General features: G+C 43.0%; 1 protein-coding gene across 1 annotated transcript; it reads right to left on the bottom strand.

Moving 5' to 3' along the window:
- Nucleotides 1–1,163: 1,163 nt before the first annotated feature.
- On the bottom strand, nt 1,164–13,759 carry tmc1 (transmembrane channel-like 1). Its single transcript, XM_069682909.1, has 20 exons — nt 13,723–13,759; nt 10,516–10,539; nt 9,882–10,374; nt 9,600–9,788; nt 9,410–9,500; nt 9,229–9,310; nt 8,316–8,422; nt 8,117–8,215; nt 7,884–8,026; nt 7,661–7,805; nt 7,384–7,578; nt 6,198–6,377; nt 5,947–6,099; nt 4,033–4,161; nt 3,790–3,857; nt 3,441–3,680; nt 3,244–3,369; nt 3,074–3,152; nt 2,449–2,584; nt 1,164–1,393 (listed from the first exon to the last, which is right to left on the bottom strand). Exons 1-20 carry the CDS (start codon nt 13,757–13,759, stop codon nt 1,164–1,166), a joined length of 2,946 nt encoding a protein of 981 aa, XP_069539010.1.
- Nucleotides 13,760–23,668: the final 9,909 nt, after the last annotated feature.

Below are 23,668 nucleotides of genomic sequence, written 5' to 3'. Positions count from 1 at the left end.
ATGAATTGTTTACTTCTTGGACCAGTCACAGGTCCAGGGACCACTGGGCTCAGTGTCTCAGTGTTAAAGGCCAAGAGAAGAATATACAGTATGTCAATGTAGTTAAAAATGTTGAACGTGACTAAACCAAAAAATGATCAACGAAATGATCAACAATAAACCCTGTTCAGATCTGGTATCAAAATGCGTTTTGGATGACAAGTGGACAGCCTTAATTAAGTACAAGTGTGAACACACCCATGACGGATTGAGGACGCATTCAGATCCGATCACTCAGGCCACATACGGAGGTCGTCTGGGACGCTTTATCCACATACGTCTGGCAGTGTGAACGCACGTGTCCTGGGCCACATTAAACACCGCCCACTCTCACAGCGCACTCGCCTTTCAGGCTTCGTCAGGCTTCATGATCCGACAAAAAGTTTTATATCACTTCAGTCCGCAGTCAGTCACTCCCACCCTTCCTCCCTACCGCTGCACACATGAGCACAGCTCTCCCCCTCTCTGCGCTGCGAGTCTGCATCAAAGTTTATTTTATTATGTGATGTTTTTTAAGGTCTAATGAGGGTGAAGGAGGCTCCGTGTTCATTTGCATGCAGAGTGGGAGAGTAGATCTGATCACAAGACGCATTCAGAGAGGCTCGTTGATGCCAGGTGTGAACAGCTGAGTTTAGAGCTGTCCACTTGTGATGAGATCACACGGGACACATGCATAATACCAAATGTGAACCCATAGAGACAGACAACCTTTCACACTCACATTCAAACCTACGGGCAATTTAGAGTCTCTAATGAACCTAACGAGCATGTCTTTGGACTGTGGGAGGAAGACGAAGTACCTGAACAAGCTTGAAAAAACATATTTAGATTTGCTTTTATAATTTTTACTGGCTTCAAAAGACACTGACAAATAAAAACAACATTTTGCTCTTGTTAACGTTTATTCATTAAGCAAAGGAAGAACTACTCATTAGAAATGTTTAAAGCTCTTTTTACATGAATACACAAATTAAAAAACACTTTTATTTTGAAGGAAATGTGTATAAACTCTAGTTAAGTCCTTCCTCTCATCCTTTCAGTTCACAGTGAGCATCTGAAAATAAACTTCACAATAAAGTGCTTCATTCTGAGTGACGTTAGCTAGAAAGCTGTTTATCTCTGCCTCAGTGTCTCTGCAGGCTCGGCGCCCTGCACATCCTGGGTTCGCTTTGTCGAGGGAGACCGGGCAGGTACCCAGGTGCCCCGTTGTTGCCATGGTGATAGGTCCTGGGGACAGGGGCTCTGGTGGCTGCAAGTTGTCGCTGTTGGTCTCTAAGACGAGGAGGAGTGGGGTTGTGTCCATTCTTACCGTGATACAGTCTCTCACTACTGGACTGGTTTTCCTCCTCGTCTGCTGAAGAGAAAGTAGGATGAGATAAATGTTTTATTTCATATATGAGAGGACAATTGTATTACTATATACTTTGTTTCATACTGCTGTAGCATCACTGTATTAAAAGTGGGGTATGTAATAATGGAGAATGTTTGTTGATATTTCAAATAAAGTAGCTCCGCCCCCAAAATTCATAGGCCGTGTTCAAAATGCCGTATTATATACTATATACTACATACTATATACTACATGCTATATACTGCATACTGTGTTCGGCGGTAGTATGTAGTATGGAGGAGCTTTTTAAATTCCTTTTGCAGTATGCTAGGCCAGGCGGAAGTAAAAAAATGCTGCTTCTTTAGCTATTGCGCCCCCTTCTGCTGGAATGCTGCTGATGTCATTTCAACTGCCGCTGTGACTTTCTAGCGCTTTGCATTGTGGGATACAGTAGGCAAGGTAGACTGGTCCAATGCATACTGGAGATTTTCTCAGAATCAGCACGACTTTCGGGTATTTTTGGCACACTGCACATTTGCTTTTGTTTGCATACTGCATACTACATTTTGGCCAAATCAGTACGAACTGCTTGTATAGTATGGCATTTCGAACACAGCAATAGACTGTGTAAAAAGATGGATGACGTGACAGCTCCCTAAAAGTGAAGCCTAAACATCTGTATTGCCCCCTGCTGACTGGCTGCAGTATAGGTCATAAAGCCCGCCTCCTACAGATGGGACATGAGTCAAACTATAAAACCAAAAAACACGCCAAATGAACTTTTCTCAAACATGGTTTCTGTCATTATAGTTAGTTCTTATCATGCTGATTCACATCCAAGTGTTATTTGATGCTGTAAAAAGGATGATTGACAGCTCTGTTGACAAATATGGCTCCTGCAGCCGATCTGTTCCAGATTAGCAGAGTAGAGGAGGAACAACAAGAGGAGACGTAACTAAAACAATCACTACAGTCATTGAAGTTTACATATCTGTGAACGTCTGCTTCCGACCAACACAAGATCTTTTTCTCCCATGTGAAAAATCCTGAAAGTGTTATTAACACCTCAGTAGCCTCACCCTCTTGGTCTTTCAGCGAGGCGTTGTTGTTCCTCTGTTGCTCTGGAGTCTGTGACGCAGCTTTTCTGGCCTCCTCAAGATCCATCTGAGCTTTCAGCGCCGCTCGCTTGTTCTTCTTCTTGTTCTCTTCATTTTGCTTGAAAAGGACACACAGGAAAATATGAGTTTGACAGCAGAAAACGAATTCAGTCTGCTCAGTGCACAAAGCCCATTGATACAACTTTTGAAAATGCACATACAAATGCAAATCATTTTATTTATATTTAGCTGTTATTTAATAATTTGACAGGCAAAACAGAAGAGTCGTTCATCTACCAACAAACTGGTTTAAGGACAGATATGAGATGTTACTCTGCTGCTCTCTGCTGGTGTGATGATACTAGCACAACCTCTATCGCCACAGACAGTCAACACATTAGCCCCAGAGTCTATTTGTGCATCTATAAACTGTTGAAAAGTTGCAAAGCTGCTGAAATTTATTGGAAAAGCAAATCTGGAGGACAGAAATTAAAACACATAACATAAAAAAATAATTTCTATTTCCTAAATTTCTACAAACTTGTTTATTCCATGGCATTCACAAGATCAAAGCTGGAGTACCAGCTCTGAGAACATTTCAAGTTACCGTTTGTAGTTTTTTCTTCAGCTCTACATTTGCTTCTTTGTAGCTTTTGGATGTGGATTGTAAGTAATAAATAGCCAGTCTGAAAGATGAAAATACCAGTCAAAGAACCATAAACTTTAAATCTATCTATGCAAATATGTTCAGCTGTGCAAAAAAGTTTGCTTACTCACACCATCAGCAGTATGAAGGGCAGCACCAGTCCAGGGTTCGAGGCGTAGCTGAACACTTTACCAAACCAGGCAGGGAAGTCTGACTCAAGAGTCTCTTGGATCACGTCAAACATACGTTTTTTCCCACTGAAGAGAAGAGAAGGATTTTGATAAAAAGCCAAGCCATCAAATTGTAAATGTTGAACAGGCATGGTTACCTGAAGGGTCCACAGTCGAAGGACGGGGGGATGGTGACGATGGTGTAGATGGCAGGCAGAGTGGACAGGAAGAGGATGACCAGCAACATGGCCATGTAGAAGTTGTTGGAGCCAGAGGCCTTGAAGACCCTCTCCTGCGGCACATTGCAGCACATGACGGCCCAGCACTGCAGGTACATGGACACGTGCAGCCGCAGGACGTTCAGGGCGGGCAGGCAGGGGGCGTAGAAAGCTCCCATCCTGCAGGTAAACACACAACACTCTGTGGAGGACACACTGAGGCGCTAAACATAAAGATTAAAAGTGATAATGTGCTTAATGTGCTTGTACATCCATTTTGTTTTCTCACCATATCATTCCCTGATTGAAGATCAGGCCCAGAACGTTTCCACTGACATCAAACTCAGAGTAGGACGGCTTTAACACACAGCACAGCAAAGACCAAAATAACTCTGTCTGCTGTGACTCATTTCTTCATAAGCAATATTTAAATTCACCTCCAGAGAAAGGTGTACATTTTTAGTATGTAATAAAGAATAAATTACACTCTTGAAATTTCAGTAAATGTAATCAGTAAGAACAGATGACTCACGAATCCAGCCTCCAGGTCCCAACACCAGCAGTAGTTAAGGAAACGAACGAGCACGGCTCGCAGGAAATCACCAATCAGCAGCGTGATGTAGGTCGTCATGGTATCTGATATGATCAGCCGGACAAACTCCTGTAAGAGCGATGCAATCATATATAATGAACACCTTAAGGTTTTTATTTACCACTTCAGCATCAAGTATATGTCTCAGTATTAAACGAGCATGTGTAGGTTGTTCCACTAATGTAACTATACTGTGTGTTCCACCCAAAATAGAATGCACTCTATTTTATTTTTGAGGCAAACAATAAATTATATGATGATATGTTTCTCTTATTTTAAATGGTGACCGTCAGTTGTAAATATTAAATACATACATTTCGAAATAATCCAATATATTTAACATGAAAAACAAATTGATTTCCTTGATAGAGTTGTGATAAATAGTATAATAAAAAATAGTAACTGGGGAAACTTGCGCTGTGAAAAATAAACTGCTCAAATGAAATAAAGTTGAACTGCTATAAGCTCAGAAAAGAAGTAACATGATGCATTTTACAATGGCAGGATCAGCTCTGCTACAGACACAAGGAGATTATTTTCCAACTTGAAAAGCCTCCTCCCCCGCCTCCTTCAACTCTCTCTTTCTCAGCTGATAACTTGACATGCTCTCGACTCGCCCTGCCACTTGTCCTCTGGATCCTGTTTTCTCCGAGTTCTTTCAAACCATCTCATCCTATGGGTGCTGGTGTAGCTCAGTTGGTAGGGCAGGTGTCCCAAGAGGCTACAGTCCTCAACGCACTGACTGCAGGCTTCACTCCTGGTCTGTGATAATTTGGTGCATGACATCCCCCTCTCCTCCCCATATTTCCCGTCTAGTCTCAGCTCGGTTGTCTCTCAATCAGAAGGTTGGGGTTCGATCCCTGAATGCTACAGCCACAAACACTTCTAATGAAGCCCTGATGTTAAATATAACCCTAGTCTCTCTCTTACTTTCTCGACCACTCACTCAGTGCGCACTCCCTGACACAAGTTACAGGAGACGAGAGGAGAGATGCGTTTAGGTCCAGTTGGAAAAACTCAAACTCGACCTTTTAATAGAGGGGAGGGTAAGAGGTGATCTTTTGTCATACATATAATTAATGCTCTGTTGTTTAATTAGCTCGCCCTTCAAATTCTAAACTCGCCTAGGGCACCAAAATGTCCAGAGCCGGCCCTGGCTACAGTCCACATGTTGAAGTGTCCTTGGGCAAGACACTGAACCCCTCATTGCTCCTGAATCCTAACCCTAGCCATCGGGTATGAATACATCCTGATTGGAGATTGGCATAGTAGCCTGTGCCATCAGTTTATGAATGTGTGAGTGAAGGGGTGAATGTGACATGTAGTGTAAGGCCGCTTTGAGTTGAAGACTAGAAAAGTGCTATATAAGTACAGTCCATTTGCATGTCTCAATACTATCCTTGTATCCAAGGTCAATTTAGCATCCTTTGACAAAGTGAACTGAATCTGAGCTAACATTTCTTACACAGCGCTCTTGTTTGAGACCTACCACAAAGAGCGTCTCTTTTCCCTGAGGTAAAAACAAGGATTTGTTCTTGGTGCGCTTCTTATCCTCATATACACAACCTCCCTTGTTCCAAATATCTGCTCACACAGTTTTTCACACCCCTGCTATGCTGATGATACCCAGCTCTGTTCATTCTTCCCACCAGAAAACCTGATTGTGTCACCACAGATCTAAGTCTGCCTCAGTGGTTTCTCAAAGTGATGACAGAACACCGCCTGTAACTGAAATACTCTGAGCTCCTTTATCCTAGCTAGTCCCTGAATGCAGCACAACGTTAGTATCTGGTACAAAACTGACAAATATCAGTTATATAATCATCAAATAAGTAACAACACATACACACTAACCTGCCCCACCATGGTCTCCCAGCACGGCCCTCTGGGAACATCAGCAGGCTGGATGGTGATGGGTGAGGCAGTGCTGTTGTCTGACACTGTAGCATTAAAAAGACTGGCTTCCCATGTGGTGATATTAAACTTTATTATCTTCTCCTCTTCCCTCTGTAACACACACACACAAACACACACACACACACATCAGGTAAGACATATTGTTAAAGCATAAATCATCTCACACTTTTACATGCTTTATTTCTCACTTTGAGGTTGATCTCATCCATGAGGGCGATGATGAAGGTGTAGAGATTTCCCAGGAAGAGGGCAAAGATGCGACCCAGCTGCCACTGCAGGGCGACACGGGGGTGGTAGTTCTCCAGGGTGCTGATGACGTCAAACAACATGGGGCAGAACATCCCCAGTAAAGACATCACCATGTTCACCTGAGAAACACACAGGGCCTTCACTGATGAAGGCTCATATGACAAGCAAGATAACTGCTCGTGTATCAGTGATAACACTATCTATTTATATTTATATCACCATTAATAAAGTTCTATCTTATCTTATCTACATTATCTTAAAGGCATAATAAGTAGGACTTTCCTATAAAAATAAAATAAAGACGTTTACAAATATAATATAATATAATATAAATCATTACTTATGGCTTCTATACGTGTGTGTTGGTGAGTGTGTGTGCAGACCCCTGTGAGACCCTTCCCTCTGCATCTATTCTGTTGTTTTGCCTTGCACGGGACGTTTTCAGGAGGGCCGCTGTTATGGTTCCCTGAGCCAATCACAGCGTATAGGTGAGTGTGGGAGTGGTTCAAATTAGCAACTGGGCCCCATTCAGACTGGCGAACACGGTGAAAGAGCGATGCAGAGTTGGCCTTCTTTCTGTTGGACAGGTAGGTGCCTCAAACCGGCGGTTAGCATGCTAGCGCAAAGGTAACTGACAGTAAGCATGCTAGCGCAACGGTAACCAGCAGTTAGCATGATAGCGCAAAGGTAACCGTGACACTGTTGGTGTTAGCTTGGGGGGGTGGGAGTGTTCTCGCAAGAGAGAGTGAGAGTGAGCTTCTGGTGACGAAGAGCCCAGGAGGAGGGGCCCAGTTTGAATGTGTTGTTGACAAAAGCTATAAATTGCTATGGTATTAGTATACATAGATACTCTTGTCTTCTTCCATTCTTTACACCTTTTATCACAGCCAACGTTTTGTCTTTTTAAAGCAGGAACAGCAGCGGTGCAACTGCAAGTGTTATGCTTCATTTAGCTCTCCCAGTAAGTAACAGTTATTGCACATTCACAGTGAAAGGGGGCTGAAACACCTCAATGTTTCCTGATATGAATCTAATCAGTAAGTGCCTGCAACTATAATGATTTATACACTTCCTCCCCTCTATTTTTGTCTCTCTAATTCTCTGACTCTGATGTCTAATCGCTACCTCATTCCTCTCCCACCAGGTGTGATTCTCCAGTCCATCGAGGGCAAACTTCTGAGAGCGACGCACAACAAAGTAGATGAGATATCCACTTCCTGCCAGGCAGCACAACACCAGGAAGTTTGCCAGCACACGCAGAAACCGGGTCAGGTGGATGTTGTCGTCCTTTCGGCTCTCTTGTTCCTCTAAGATCGCCTCCTGGAGAAACAAAAAGGGGGAAATACTGGGTACAAATTCATTCATTCAAAGTGCAGGATCAATAACAGTCGGCTGCACTGACCTTGAAACTGGTGGTGATGGAGGCAAACTTGTTGTCTGCAGTTTCAGGGTTTCCGATCAGGTAGTCCCAGCTGGTGAATATCTTCCAGCTGAAGTTAAAGCTGTTATCATCTCCGACCCCCGACTCATTGGCATTACGGGCCATCCTTTAAACAGGTACAAGGATCCAAAATGACATCATGCTTCAATGAGATTAATTAATTATGTAGTCGGAGTAAACGTACGTTCTTATGACCACCATATAGCTGTAGGCCACCGTCCCCACACCGACCAGGAAGTATGACAGCGGCATGCGGAACTTGAGCCAGCCAATGGCACGCTGGTTGTTATAGTAACCGTAGAAGAGGACTGAATACTCAGCGTAACCCTGCGGATCACACAGTGAAAACACAACATAGTAAAATACAACAACAGACTTTGAAGTGAGTGTGATGTTGCACAAGGTAAATAAACTGACTCCAAAGTCCCACAGGACAGCAAAGTCCATGGCACCGGCCTCCTCAGCCCGTGGGACGGTCTTCCTGGGGATGCTGCCGTAGGGACGCCCCATTAATGCCTGTTAGGAGAAAACAGTGCAGCAGGGAGGGTTAATGGATACAGATACATTAAAAAGAAGTAAGGACTTGTGTTTTATGAGGAAAAGCCGTGTACAGTACCTCTGGCACCATGACAAGGCCAAAGGTCAGACCAAACAGGATCATGTTGATGCCGTACATCCACCTCAGGAAGATAAAGTAAGACGCAACAGAGGAGCCGAAATGACCTAAAAATGAGGATGATTGTTACACCAGCAATAGCTTACCTAAAGCATAGAAACCATAGACGGTCTAAGAAGATGGACGACATGACAGCCCCCTAAATGAGAAGCCAAAACATCTCTATCGCCCCCTGCTGACTGGCTGCAGTATAGGTCATAAAGCCGGCCTCCTCCATGTTAACAGATGGGACATGAGTCAAACTATAAAATCAAAATACACCGCAAATACATTTTTCTCAAACATGGTTTCTGTCATTATAGTTAGTTCTTATCATGCTGATTTACATCCAAGTGTTCATTATTCTGACAAGTTTATTTTTAATTAGTTATTTGATGCTGTAAAAATATGATTGACAGCTCTGCTGACAAATCCAGCTCCTGCAGCTGATCTGTTCCTGATTAGCAGAGTAGAGGAGGAACTGTGAGAGGAGACGTAACTAAAACAATCACTACAGTCACTGAAGACCACCACAAGAAGCTGTTCTTCTGTTAAATACGCCGACATGCGGGATCTTTTCTGTCTTTTTCAGTAAGTTAAGTGTGTGTTTTGGTCAGTGGAAGTTGCTACGGCGGCTCCACCCGACGATCTCTACTGCGCAGCTCTGGCTCCAAATGACGTCACCATCGCAAGGTGGCAGCGCCTATCACTTGGGAAATTTTGGCTTCAATTTTATATAAAGAGAACAGATGGAGACGCCCTGTCTATCATTATTTACAGTCATTGATAGAAACTGTGGCAAGACACAGTTAAACTTTCGTCCTGAGAGCTACAACAGTATCAGAGATTACGAAGAAAACAAACTGAACTTTACTTTCAATCTCTTTGATTTTCATCTCCCAGGGGATGCAGGTGGTTTTGAAGTTTTCAAAGTCCCGTTGAAACTTCATCCATTTCTGAAACAGCAGTTTACATAAAAATGCATCGTATATTGAAGATAATTATTTAAATTATGTTAGTAAACACTGATATCACATGAGCCTGTGATTCCTCACCTTGGTCATCATGACCTTGTAGGCATAGAGCTTCCTCCCTTTCCCTTTCCCCAAAGCACCCTCATATTTCTCCACAAACTCCTGAGACTCCCTACAGGAGAAGATGATTTGATTTAAGGTGAATTACAGGTCACATGTTGGATTGCAGCGGATGGGTACATTTTTATAACAACACAGTGAGTGAGTTTACCGTAGAGTCACAAGCTTCTTCTTCATGGGCCAGGGTTTCCCCCTCAGACCCTGGATCAGCTTCTTCCTCTCGTCCACGGCCTCCTTCAGCTTCTCCAGCTCCTCCGGAGTCAGAGACTCGGGCCTCACCTCTTTCTCCTCATTCTCCTCTTCCTCATTGTCGTCTTCCTCGCTTGTTTCCTGCTCTGAACTGAGGAACAGAAGAGTTGCATGCCTTTGCACTTTTCTTTTTGTATGACAGGATAGTTGGAAAGATGTGGTGAATTTTTAGTTAATACTTCACCTTGTTTCAACTTTCCTGTGCTTCTTCTTTTTCTTCTTCTTCTTCTTCTTCTTCACTTCCTGCCCTCTCTCCTTTACTGCACGTTTACTTTCATCCTCTTCTTCCTCTTCTCGTTTGGCACTTTCATGTCTCTTTTTCCCCTTGGCGTGTCTTTCTTCAGGCTCTCCCTCCTCCTTCTCCCTTTTTCTTGTTTTTTCATTTTTTGTATTCTTCCTCGTTTTTGCTGCCTTTGCACTTTTTATTTTAGCGTCCCCCTCTTCATCCTTCTCTCTTTGTTCTGCTTCATTATCATTCCTTTCTCTCCTCCTCCTGCCTCTTTCTCTTTTCTCAGCCCGGGCCTGTTGTTCCTCCTCCTCTCCTTCTCCTGCTCGGGATGTTTCTCTGCTCCTCCCGTTTCTCCTCTTCTTCTTCTCTCTATCACCATCCCCTCTTCTTCTTCTGTGTCTTTCCCTCCCATGTTCCTCTTGTAACGTGGAAACCTCATCCTCCTCACCTTTAGTAAGGATGTAGTTTTCACATTCAGTAATACAATACACATTTATGTGCTGCACACATTATTAACACACTCACATCAGTTAAACTTCAATGTTGAGACTTTGTATCTGACTTCAGTGCTGTAAAACCATTAGCTCACCTGTAAGTTCCAGTCCAATGTCGACTGTGGGAGAGAGAAGATTTCACATTAAAATGAAAATATAAGATCCAATTTTTAGTTTTGAACTCTGTTAACTTACTAAAGATTGGCGTACTTAATTATTTCATATTAATGCATCTTCTAAATGTCTATTTCTGTTTATCAACACCAAGTTACATCAACTTACAATGAAGCATCCTATCAGCATCAAATAAGCTTCACTTTCAGTTTAACTGTTGCCTAATGAGGCAGAGCATTAAAATGTTGTATAAGTTGATATTATATCTATATAATATATACACCAATCAGCCATAACATTATGACCACCTGCTTATATTGTGTAAGACCCCCTTTTGCCGCAAAAACTGCAAGGAGGCATGGACTTCACTAGACCTCTGAAGGTGTGCTGAGGTATCTCGCACCAAGACGTAAGTGTAAGTCCTGTAAGTCTCAAGGTGGGGCCTTCATGGATCTGAATTGTTTGTCCAGCACATCCCACAGATGCTCGATTGGATTGAGATCTGGGGAGTTTGAAGGCCAAGTCAACACCTTGAACTTGTTGTCGTGTTCCTTAAACCATTCCTGAACCATGTTTGCAGTGTGGCAGGGCGCATTATCCTGCTGAAAGAGGCCACTGCCACTAGGGAATACTGTTGTCATGAAGGGGTGTACTTGGTCTGCAACATGTTTAGGTAGGTGGTACGTGTCAAAGTAACCTCCACATGAATGGCAGGACCCAAGGTTTCCCAGCAGAACAAAGCATAACACTGCCTCTGCCTTCTTGCCTTCTTCCCATAGTGCATCCTGGTGCCATGTCTTCCCCAGGGAAGCAACGCACCCCACCATCCACATGACGTAAAAGAAGACGTGATTCATCAGACCAGGCCGCCTTCTTCCATTGCACTGTGGTCCAGTTCTGATGCTCACGTGCCCATTGTAGGTGGTTTCAGCGGGGGACAGGGGTCAGTATGGGCACCCTGAGCGGTCTGCGGCTACACAGCCTCATGCACAACAAACTGTGATGCTCTGTGTGTTCTGACACCTTTCTATCAGAACCAGCTTTAACTTTTTCAGCAGTTTGAGCTTCAGTAGCTCTTCTGTTGGATCAGACCACACGTCCCAGCCTTCGCTCCCCACATGCATCAATGAGCCTTGGCCACCTATGACCCTATATATACACAGATTATCAGTAATAATTACAACAGAAGGACAATATCCAATATGTGTGCTCTGTGAGAGGTGGGACTCCCTCCCCTGGCTGGTGGTCCCCCACCCATTGGTAAACACTCTACATCAGCTGGGCCCTGCATTTGTCAGGCCCCCCTCTAACGTCTGGGAGTCTGTCGATGTTGGGCCCTGCTAGAAAGATAGCGATTCATCCGAGTCCACAGCCCCACCCTCCACCATACACTCATATCATCGGCAGTGTAGCTCCGGTAAGCAACACTTAGTACGGCTTCTAAACCCCCTCACCTGCAACCCCAACCTCACCCAGCCGCATTACAAATAACCTTCCCACCACAACGTGGACACACACACTAGATGTGCATTCACTCACAGAAACTCCTCTCATTTCTTCTTTCTTTTGTCATTTTCTAACAGTCCCTATTGTTCTCTAACACCATGTCCTGTATGTGATGCACTGTGTTACACTTGTATCATCTCAGACATACAGTCTGGTCTGTATGTCCGGTGGGGCGTCTTCACCTGTACCTGCTGCAGTCAGAGGGAGTGACTGATCTGGATTCCTGTCTTCTTCGTGGTTTGCATTTTTTTCATATTTTTGTCAGAGATAAAAAACCATGTGACTCAGGAGTGACATAAAACAGGACACATGCCAGCAGTTATTTATGCTGCTATAATTAAAATACCTGAAATTGCTCCTGACATGATCAAAGAGTTTATTCACTTTAACTGTCAGTAACTTGAAACAGTGCAGAGAGGTTGATCACATGAAGACACAAGTAAACAAGACTTTCTTACTTTGTCACAAAAAAACAGCTAAACGATCAGGACTCACAAACGTTTGCTGAAACAAGTTCATGCTTGGGTTTCCCGACTCTTTACATGCTGAAAATGATATATATGAAAAATTGGTCTTTTCGTGCCAAAGATTTCCAACCTTTTTATCATGTTTTCCTCATGTTAATCATGTTTTCTCAGTGAAAACATATTTCCTCCGTCTCCTCTGATGACCCCAGCTGTATAAATCCTTTTCTTTTATATGGTCAATAAAACACTGACCCTTTCACTGTTAGAGCTCAGCCTCTCTTATTGTGTACCTGGCACTATTGTCCTGCAGCAAAGGGGGATAAAGAGGACAACAAAGAGCACCACTGACAAATTGAACCCATATTTATGTAGTCGGCCCTTTGATGTGTGTCCTTAATGTAACCGGAGTGGCCGACGCTCGGGTCATTACGGCTGTGTGCAGCAGAGGGGCACAAAGGAGACAAACAAAGGCCTAATGAAGGGAGACGGGGAGGCCGAGGCCACAAGGACGGGAGACAGGCGAGGGCCAGAGGCCAGATCCGAAATACGCAGCTGAGAGAGGGTGCAAGAAAGAGGTGGATAGATATGTTTGAGGTGGACGATACGTGGCCTTTTATTGATATAATTAAAACATGAAATCCAGAGTTAATAGACAAAATATACATGTTTGTTGTATTCCTACTGCTGATCTTAAGGGTGTGTTAAACTCAGTTAATAAGGATGTTTTTGTCCAGAAAAAGGGTTTAAACTGTTGCAAACACAGCACAAACACACTCACCAAAGGACAATGCTTTCTTCAAATTATCAATGATGAATTACCTAATGAACGTGTTGATATGAACTTGATAAAGTGACGAAAATTGGGAGGGTTATATGTTAAAAAGGGGAAAATATCAGAGCTTTATTTCTAAGGATAAATAAGACTGTAATCAATATCTCTGTTCTCCTTCTATGCATCCTATGCAACCCGAAATGCCATTACACATGTTATTACTATTCCTTTATTATAATTTTTTTATCTATTTTGTTTTAAAGTTATTTAAGTTATTTATTAAACATAAATCATAAAAAAAAGAATTTCCAGCAAATGTATCCAAAATAAATCTGACTTTTATTTCTATAGGCACAAAATAAATATGTCCTCCGTTACCCAAACGCCTGCGTCATACACAGTGACATCTAGAAGAGCGGTTTGATCACGTAAAATACACTTACTGTCGTTCTCGGAGGTGATCAGACTGCTTCGAGGCATCCTCCTCTCATGGTCCTCAAACCCACTTCCAGTGGAAATGACGCTGCAGGTTTTCAGAGCTCTCTCTTCTTCTGCATCCTCACAGGGAAGGATGTAACTCATCCACACTGCCATGGGAATATAGAGTGTGTGCATGTGTGTGTGTGTGTGTGTGTGTGCGTGTGTGTGTGTGTGTGTGTGTTGGGAAGGGGCTGGTACGTGATGAGTAACTCGCATGAGAAGTTAATTTTTTCCTCGCCACCCATCGACCCGAAACAGGGACAATGACAGCATGGAAACCTTAGAACCACGCAATTTCACTCGTGATCAATTATTCAAAACAGTTATGACTGCCTTTATGTAGCTGTGTGTGTGTGTGTGTGTGTGTGTGTGTGTGTGTGTGTGTGTGTGTGTGTGTGAGAGAGAGAGAGAGAGTGTGTGTGTGTGTGTGAAAGTTTATGAATGTGAAGGCAAAAGACATGAGGGGTTATGAGAGCAACAAGGCCCGAGCGAGGGTCATGACTCTCTATCATAACAGATCAATCCGTCACTGTAGGGGTCACAGAGAGGTGACATTAAAATCACTTTCACCCCATAAAGCTGCATGTCTTTTTGGTCCACAGGTTGATTTTCCTCATGAAATACAAGTAATTAGCTATATTGTGTTATCTTAAATGGACCTGTTATTTTGCTTACTTATTCACAGGTTTGTTGCCAACAGTTTTGTGTTAGCAGAGCTCTAACGCCGCTTAATCGGGCTCTTATTTGTATAAGTAATGAGAATTATTTCTGTAAGACAGCAGATTTTGCTGGTCACAAACCATGCCTCTATCTTTATCCACTGAAGCTTAAATAAAGGCCGGAGCTGACATGTCTCAGTGTCTAAGGTTTAGATTCAGGTCTGTGAACAGAATGAAAGTGGTCACAGATATTGTCTTGTGCGTCTGGTTACAACAACAACAAAGTTCCAGGCAGTGAGATGTCGGCAGCCTGTTACAGCAGCTCTGAATCATCTTATCTTAGGTTGCTGGACTTCTCCAGCCAACTAAGATATCTAATGTCCGTATGCTTACATAGTAATTTTATGGAGGACAAAATTGACACATTAGGGAGCCTCAATTCAAATACTGCAACAAAATGTGTAGTAAATTTATGTTTCAGGAGATTATGGCACTGACTTACATGTAGTCCATGACGACTTACTCAAACTGGATTTAGGAACTCTAAGATGGCATTGATGCTAAGTATATACAATGTAGCAAACTACACAGAAGGTGTGACATAACTTCACAGCAAGGTAAGCATGGGTTGAAGTACAGCTGATCTTATGAAGTGCAACAGCCCCCTCAGTTATGGTCAAAACTAAAGACTAAAACAAAATGGCATTACATTACATAAAACAACATCCTCTGATTACACACATTAGCGACAAAAGCATTTAGCAACATTAACATGTTCAAAACACACAAAACATCTCAAACAACTAAACATTCAATCCAGCTCAGGGCATGATGGGAAACGAGGTATGATGGGCTGTGGCTACAATCTAATGTTTGCTTTTTAGAACCTTGTGTGTTTACCAAAATCACAACTAAAAGAAAACATATGTGAGTTAATATCTGACATGACTTAAAAAATGAAGCAATGGCACTGCACCGTAAAATACAGTATGTAGGAGAAGCAGGAAGACACAGTGATTTAAATAGCACCTTTAAAGTGCTGCACATCAAATGAAATAGTCCCATTAAATAAAAAAGAACAAGATATTATTTGCAAATAAAGTAAATCAGATAAAATATAAAGATAGAAATACCAGATACAACTGCAAGGGCCAGAGACAAAGGACATTAAAGTTATAACATAAAATAACATCCTACCTAAACTCCTGTTGATCAAATGATCCACAGAGTCCAGAGGAATTAAGCTTATCAGGAGACTCTCACAAAGCTTTGGAGCGACTGGAAAGCACAATCTTCCCCCAGTTTAAAACATAATTGAGGTATGGTTAATAAACCCAGGGGAGAGAAGACAGATCCGATGAACCTGCAGAGGGCGATGTTGCTCTGTACTGGAATGTGTAGGAAGCGCCACTTCTGCCTCTGTAAAGATTATTTTTATCACTGCCCTGTTTCCTGCATGTGTGTCTGTGGGCGTTCGTGCACGTGTGGAGAAAGCCTGGAGGGTCACAGACATGTTAGCGAGTTTGTGTAGATGTGTATCGACTCATGTGTGATATGGAGCCAAAGAGAGTAGGGGAGGTATCAGTTTCCTCTGGCTAAAGTTAGCTGCAGCTCCGAGGGAAGCATCGAACCGAGAGGTGAGGGAGGTCAACAAGGCCACCTGAGCAGAGAGTCATCAAAACAAACTGTAAGATGAATCTGACTGTAAATGGACACATCACTGCACCGACCGGACTACCAAACTGTATACAAACCCCCAAGGAAAAAACAAGCAACAGGAGTTAACTCCTGTCATAAAACTCATATAGGTAACACTTGCTGCCACAGGTGATATGTCATATGAAAGGGTTGTTCCTTATAATTATTAAAAACAATACATATTCAGCAGTGCAGATTTACAGAGTGTCTTTGAGAGTTCTGTCTCCACTACCAAAAATATGGGGGAGAAATTTTGTTTAAAGCTCCCGTGAGGAGTTGGTTATGAAACAGCCTGAATTTAATACCCATGCCTCTTTATGAGCTACAAAAGCTAATAAGACCAGCAGCGAGAAGATGGACTATTTCTATGTGGTGATTTTTAACGTAACGTAAATACCTCTGCCACCATGTCGACGTCAGAGCTGCCAGAACAGCCTGTGTTTCCATTTTCAACAGAAAGATTCACAGTGATACGTTTGACAGTTAAAGACAGCAAGATGAGATTTTTCATTACAGAATACTACTTACACAAGTATAGAACAAAATCAGCAAAGAGAGAAGACATACTGCTTTGTCCATGGGGGTCGCCAAGTTCAACACGGGAAGGAAGTTCCTCACAGTAGCTTAAAGTAATAATCTCGAAGATGTTCATGTAAATAAATGTCTGTTAAGTCTCTATCTATCGTTGAATGAGGTAACACAATGGTGATTGAGCCTATTGCCCGGTGATGAAAGCCTTTGCATTTGCAGTATTTAGTATTATTATGGACTGGGTGCCTGGTGCGACATTCGCAGAAAAAATAACAAGAGGCGCCCAGTTAGTGACGCGTTTTCCATCACCCAGCAGTGGTTGGTCTGTCAGAGAGGGTAGGCGGAGCTAAGCGGCTGCTTTTCCGGTCTCTGCAAGTGTTGCGAGTAAACAGTAATCTACTATGGCTGAACAAACAAAGAAAAGATCGATGACTACAGATACAACTTAAAATAAGTGAAAATCCAAAGAAAAAGAAACAAACTCGACGCTCAGATGAAGGCAAACAGACTAAAAAGGAAAGCGACCGTCAGCAAGGAAAATCAAGAGTTACAACCGGAGCCAACCGTGGACGTCACACATGCAACACTGTCTGGTTATCTGGGAAGTGTGCTCGCGCAATTATCGTTTATCGCCATAGGTGCCGTCAGATTTTAGAGATTACCACTTTAATGTCTGTTTTATTTACTCCGTTTCACCGTGATGACGTATAATTTCCGGTCATAACTTGTATCCCGTAGAATGGGCAAAGGCAGCATGGCTGTAATATCATGGTGACCGGCCTATTGTTTTGTTTTCTAGGTATAATGAGATAAATAAGTCGAGATCTCTAGAAAACGACCAGAAATAACTCATTTTCACATGAAAACTGAGTAAATAAAATGTATGGATGCATGCTTCCGTAGAATGGTACCTATTCATGGTATATAAAACATTCCTAAAGGGAAGAGTAAGAGTAAAAAATGAGTAATGAAATGTAATCAAAAGCTCATTTTGTCTGTGCTTGCTTTGTTTTGACTCAGTCTGCTCTGATGAATGTGTCCCTATTGGTGAGCAGGAAGTGATAGGACTGTGTCACTGTGCATACAGTTCGTGCTGTTCTTATGTTTAGTGAAACCCTACAGCTATCAGTGTGCAGGCATTAGATAGTGGTTCATCTCACAGTTGCTGTGGTAAAAGACTGCATAGGGGCCTGCATGTCCTGTATGTGTCAAACTCTGTAATGGATGATCTGTTTGTCACCAAACCCTCTGTAGACGGTTAGAGAGGCAGGAAAAACAGGCCAGGCTCAGAGGAAGCCTGTGTTCATATCCTTTGAGAGAGCAAAACTCTTCAAAGTTGATGAAATTTCTTCAAGTCAGGAGGAGTAAAGAGATACTTGATATGTCTATCAGTCCTCTTTTTTACATCTCATACTTTAAAGTATTTTAACTCTCTAAAACGAAGGCACAAACACTATCAGAGTGACTGATCCTGCCTGTCTTTCACTGCCGATACCCATCAGCCCTGTGAACTTTGTATAGCAATAAAGTCTCTTCAGCTGCACAACTGTTGACACTAAATGTAAAGCAGCAGGGAGTGTTGACCCCCGGGGGTAGAACCTGGCTGTTTTTGTCAGAGAGAGAGAGGGGGGAGCTGAGAGGGGAGGGCAGGTTAATCAGGTGTGACTCAGGTCATAGTCACATTTCTGCCACAGGGATTCAATATGAGACAATCACAGCACACAGAGAGGTGTCATTATAGCCGTCTAAAGCAGACGGTATCATGTGCAGCTTCAATGTGATACAGGCTGTTTACCTGGAACACTGTCTGTCTGGGACGATTGATTGCTTTCTCAGAGGTTAGACTCGTTTTACAGTTTCAGAGAGACGACAGAAAAACAGACCACTTTGAATACTGCTGGTGGAATTCATTCAAGTCATTACAACATTAAAACAGGAGTATAAAAATAAATGTATGTACAAAGTGAAGCATTATTCCGTCCTAAGCCCACGTGTGTTTTCTTCGAAAGCTAGCCCCTGCCCAAATCTCCCTCCCTTGTTTCCCACTTGACTAAATTCCTCCTTCCTGTTTCTGTGGAGAACTGACTGTTTTCCAAGTATGGAAGTAGAGGAAGAAAGAAACAGGAGGGATGTTTCAGCCCCTAACATGCAAAAAGGATGAGAGGAATGAGACAACAAGAAGGTTTACATTGACAGAAGAGGAGGAAGCGTGTTGCTCAATTATTGCAGACCGTGTTCATGGCAGAGCCACAGATAGACAGTGTGGGAGTGAGCGAGCGAAGAAAAGAGAGCATGGTAAGTATGCGTGAGTAAAACAGCGTCATCAAGCACGAGGGCGGACCCTGTCAGACTCTGGGTGTCGTTGGGGGCGGGGCTTGGCCGCTGCAATTGACAGATTAAAGCTGCGGAGGCGTGGCTTGTCCTCGCAGACAGAGAAGCACGTGGCCAGGCCCGTCTGCACGAGGGAGCAGCAACAAAGACCAACCAGTCTGGGGAACAGAACAGAACACAGGACATCTGCTGCACACACATGTACACACACACTCACATGCAGGGGTTCACATTTGTTCAGCACACGCAGGCATGCGGTGGTACATGGAGTCTCGTATATCAGCTGTAAACCCACACACAGCAGCATGTTAATGTAAATGACACCTAGTTTTTCTGCAGCAGCATGAACACAGTGTTATATGCAAATACTTTACGTTAGCACACTCGCACTGACACGCACATTTAAACACATACTGCATGTTATTCCAACAATTATCCAGATGCCCTTTTACGGTGAGGTCTGTGAGTGTGTGAGGAAGTATGGGGGGGTGAGGGAGAGAATTTAGAGAGTGTGTGTGCTGGGAAAGTTTGGGGGGACTCCTCCCTGGTGAGAAATAACAAGAAACACATTCATGAGGGATGCAGGGGAGTTGTGTAGCAGCACAAGTGAGGGGCTGAATGGTCAGTAGGTGCTGAATCAGCAGATTACATTCATCTGATGTGTTGTTCTTTCTCTCTATCGTTTCATATCTCTTTTTTCCTCTCATAGAACATCATATTTTGCTTTTTAAACTCATGTGACCCCAGTGTTTTTCACCTCACATGTTTCCTCCTGTGTTTCCCCAACAATTACACCAACCGCAGAGTTAATGGAACTGAAAGTGCCGAGGATTTACAACAAAGCTGTCCCTGATCTCCCCCCCTGAATCATACAGACCCTCTGTTCATGAAATGTTTCTCTTTACTTACACACACGAACACGGAGCACACACACACATACGTCGTCACCGTCTTCTTGAGGGGCTGCACATGAGGCTGAATGTGGACGGAGCAGGGTGGGGGATCAAGTTTTGCAGCAGTAGTTTTAAACAACCCCAGTGCAGAGCTTATCAAGCCCCGCACACAGCTTATGTAAATGGATAAGCTGCCATTTCCACCACTCGCCCCTTTATCAACAGAGTCTCACCACGCCGACGCCAGACACAGGCAAGCTGTGCCCCTGTGTGTGCGTGTGTGTGTGTGTGTGTCGGATGGGCCAATATCTGCCTGGTAACTACAGACTGGCTGTTCCAGATTCAAATAAGTAATCCTCACACACACACACACACACACACAGACTGAAACACAACAAAAAGCATCACCGCAAATTGTATGCATCTGTTGTCATGGTAACATTGTCACTTTCAGCTCCTCACGTGCACACATCATGGTCGTGGAGAAGAATTATCTCCCCCTCCTTTATTCCCTCAATACAGCCACCAGCACCATTATACCGAACCACCCACACACACACATACACACACTTACACACTTAATGGTACCAAAACCTACAAACACACACACGCAGAAGCCGAGCTATGACAGCGAGGGGGATGGGTAACGATACTCGACACCTCCCACTCTCTCCTCAGCTGCTCCCTCCCCTTGCTGAAACCCATGAACCTTCACATACTAAACAGACATGTACACCTCACACACACACACACTTCTTCTTTTCTGCTCCTTACAGGGCTGCGTTGACAAAACACACACAAAGACCTCTGTGTAAAACACACACCGCCTCCCCCTCTAACTCCCTGTGCTTGTTTAGCTCATGTCTGTACAATAAGGGGACCATGCTACTACTGTGTCTGATACATGATGAGTTTTCCACAGTTGACAAACCATTCATTAAGCAAGTCTTTAAATCTAAACCAGGACAGCCTGTTGTCAACACCTCGCCCCTTTGGCATCATTTGATTGCGTTATTTGATTACACTGTCACTTTAATGAGTGAATGATGCTCCTGGATCCTCCCCTCAAACGCTGGCTGTATGCAAATGAAATCAGTGTCATCAAAGTGAGCATCCGTGTGAAGACTAGAAAGAAAACATTACGTCATGTGATATTGAAAACATTTCTGATTAATATAAGTGTGAATGTGATGCTCAAGCTCTTGTGATCATGGTAACAAGTAGAGATTGTAAATTACACAGAAAGCGACGGTCCTTCCTACATTTAGAGCGACTCAGTCATCAGAGATTAACAATCAGCCTGATCAGGGCTTTGTTGTCCAGCAATTATTCCCCGAGTATCAATGCTGATGAATGATCAGTTACCATGTCTCCTCAACGCTCATACAGTTTGTAAGACAAGAGATCAAACTTTTCTATATATGAGAGACTTTTCTTCGTTTTATTTTGGTAGGAATCAGGTCAAATTTACTTCCTTCTTTTAACTTATAACTCATGTGAAAATGCCGCCTCAGAAAGCAAATCAATAGTTTAAGAAATATATGAAACATTATGCTAATAGAAGACAAGTTAGTTAACTCTAAGGAGGAAAATACAATGTCACACTTAGAGATATTTCAGTCATTGGTTGGGTAGAAAATGTTTGTTAAATGTGTGTTGCCCAATGATTCAGACTCTAGACATAAAGAAATAAACATGTCATCTGTTCCGTCGTATAAATGTTGTGTTACGTGGGCACGAGAGGCTAAATAAGGTAAGCAAACATCAGTGTGCTTGGGTGTGTATTCCCCTTAAGAAAGCTTGGGGAAGTTCAGCAGCAGCACCTACTTTTATTTTCACTTGGCTACTCCTCGTTCCAGTTTCCACATGTATACTGGTTTGAACTGGAGCAAACAGACTGACAGCACTAGCAGGCTGTTTCCAAACTGTACCATGGTACTGAGTTTCCACGAATCCACTCACTGATAGATGACAGCACGTTCCCTCGAACTCGCTCACACACACAAACACCCCGCCGCCCTACCCCCCAAGTGTTTGTTTTCTGCTCAGCATGGCCTACAGGGGCCTGGGGATGTGTGACGTTACACTGACAAGGTGGAGGTATATGTCGGGACTTGTTAGACCTGCAGGGTAATCTATAGAGCACATTGACACAGTGCAAGAGAGAAGAAGGAACGTGTTTTTAGACTTTGCAAAACATCACCTGTTGATGATATGATCAGGTGACTGTTGGTGTCAAAAAAACGAGGCTAAAGTGAAACTTGATGTAACAGAGAAAAACATGCGAGTGGCTTGAAGTTTTAATTTCAGTGACTGTTAAACCAGATCATGATATTGTTATTAGGAGTACAATGATCTGGTTTGCACAACAAATATGTTAACCACCAGGGCCGCAGCCCAGATTTTGAAAGTCCTGGGGCCCAGAGATGTAAGTCCCCATGTTTAATCCCACCCCCATTTACATTTTAACAGCCACCAAAACCAAACATTAAAATGTTTACTTTACATTGATACAATACTGTATATGCACTCTCTGTAGGTATGTCGAATAGAGGACATGTTTCTTGATGCTAGTTTGTTGCTAGCTGCTAACGCATGTTGGCTTACACATGAAGCTAAACCCTGAATGTTGATTGCCAGAAAATTTACTGTGTTGTTGTTATTCCAGTAAAATAAAGTGTTGTTCAACAGTTATTTGCTCCAACTCAAATAAGACCCATTCAATTTCAGTCGCCCTTGTTTGAAGAACACAACTTAGTTAGAAGAAGATCAACAAAGTGGCATAGAAACTGAAGCGCTAGGGATTTGGCGGTGCACAGAGCGCCGCAGATAGACAAGCATGCAAATATATAAGCTCAAAAGCGCATAGGCTACTGTGTAGTCCCTGCATAAGCCCTTTTTATACTGCAGTTCCGCCTCAGCGCCATAACAAAGCTCCGCTGTCATACAGCCTTTGCCATTTTACATTGGACTTAGCAACGCCATCGTTAAGCCGCCCTAGCGTGTTTTTACAAAGCGTTCCAGCATTGCGGAAGCCAAACGTGCACGAGGTGTAAACAAACGTCTCCTCTTGTTTACACTGACGACGTTTCGCCTCTGTTACCACCTCCGATGCCGGCTCAAAGGCAGAACAACTTCGCCCCACCATTCCACCACCGTGCGTTTTACACAGAAGACGGTGAGTAAATGTAAAGCTGTAAATAAATATAATTTTAAAGATTGTTGTACACTAAATTCCCTAAAACAAAACTGACAACAAAGCGTCCTCAGTGGTGGCTACAACTGAACTTTAACAAGTGACAACCTAACTGGATTTCACAACCATTTTCTGCCAGCTGTACATCCTGAAACTGTCCTGATCTCTTGGTGCAGTTCAGCTCTTATCTTTTGAAACCTCCCACAAGACATGTTTACACTCTCAACGACCACACAAGTGTGCGTGAGTGTGTGTGTGGGTTCAGTACATCTATCTTTGTGAGGACCAATATGGATAACTACACATTCAGGACATTTTTCCAAAGTGAAGATACTTGTCCTGTTCTTAGAGCTGTTTGAGATTTTAGATCTTTTTACGTCGCCACAGCACCGCAACGAAGCTCCGCCCCTACAAGTATGAGTTTACACACTAAAACATATGGCAGATAACATAATTAAATAATGGTTATTTGTACATGTATCATTGAAAGTTAGTCTTTCAACATGTGTTTCAACATGCATTTACAGACAACAGTAAAGTGAATGCCTTAAGTTACACAATTCACTGATTAGTAATATAAATTTCATAAGACGAAGCCTAC

This window comes from Semicossyphus pulcher, unplaced genomic scaffold, assembly GCF_022749685.1.
Source record: "Semicossyphus pulcher isolate SPU_LCO1_2020_fin unplaced genomic scaffold, fSemPul1.0.p SCAF_6, whole genome shotgun sequence".
NCBI lineage: Eukaryota > Metazoa > Chordata > Actinopteri > Labriformes > Labridae > Semicossyphus > Semicossyphus pulcher.
The sequence above is the reverse complement of the archived record's forward strand: the minus strand, read 5'-3'. Positions and strand labels throughout refer to the sequence as shown.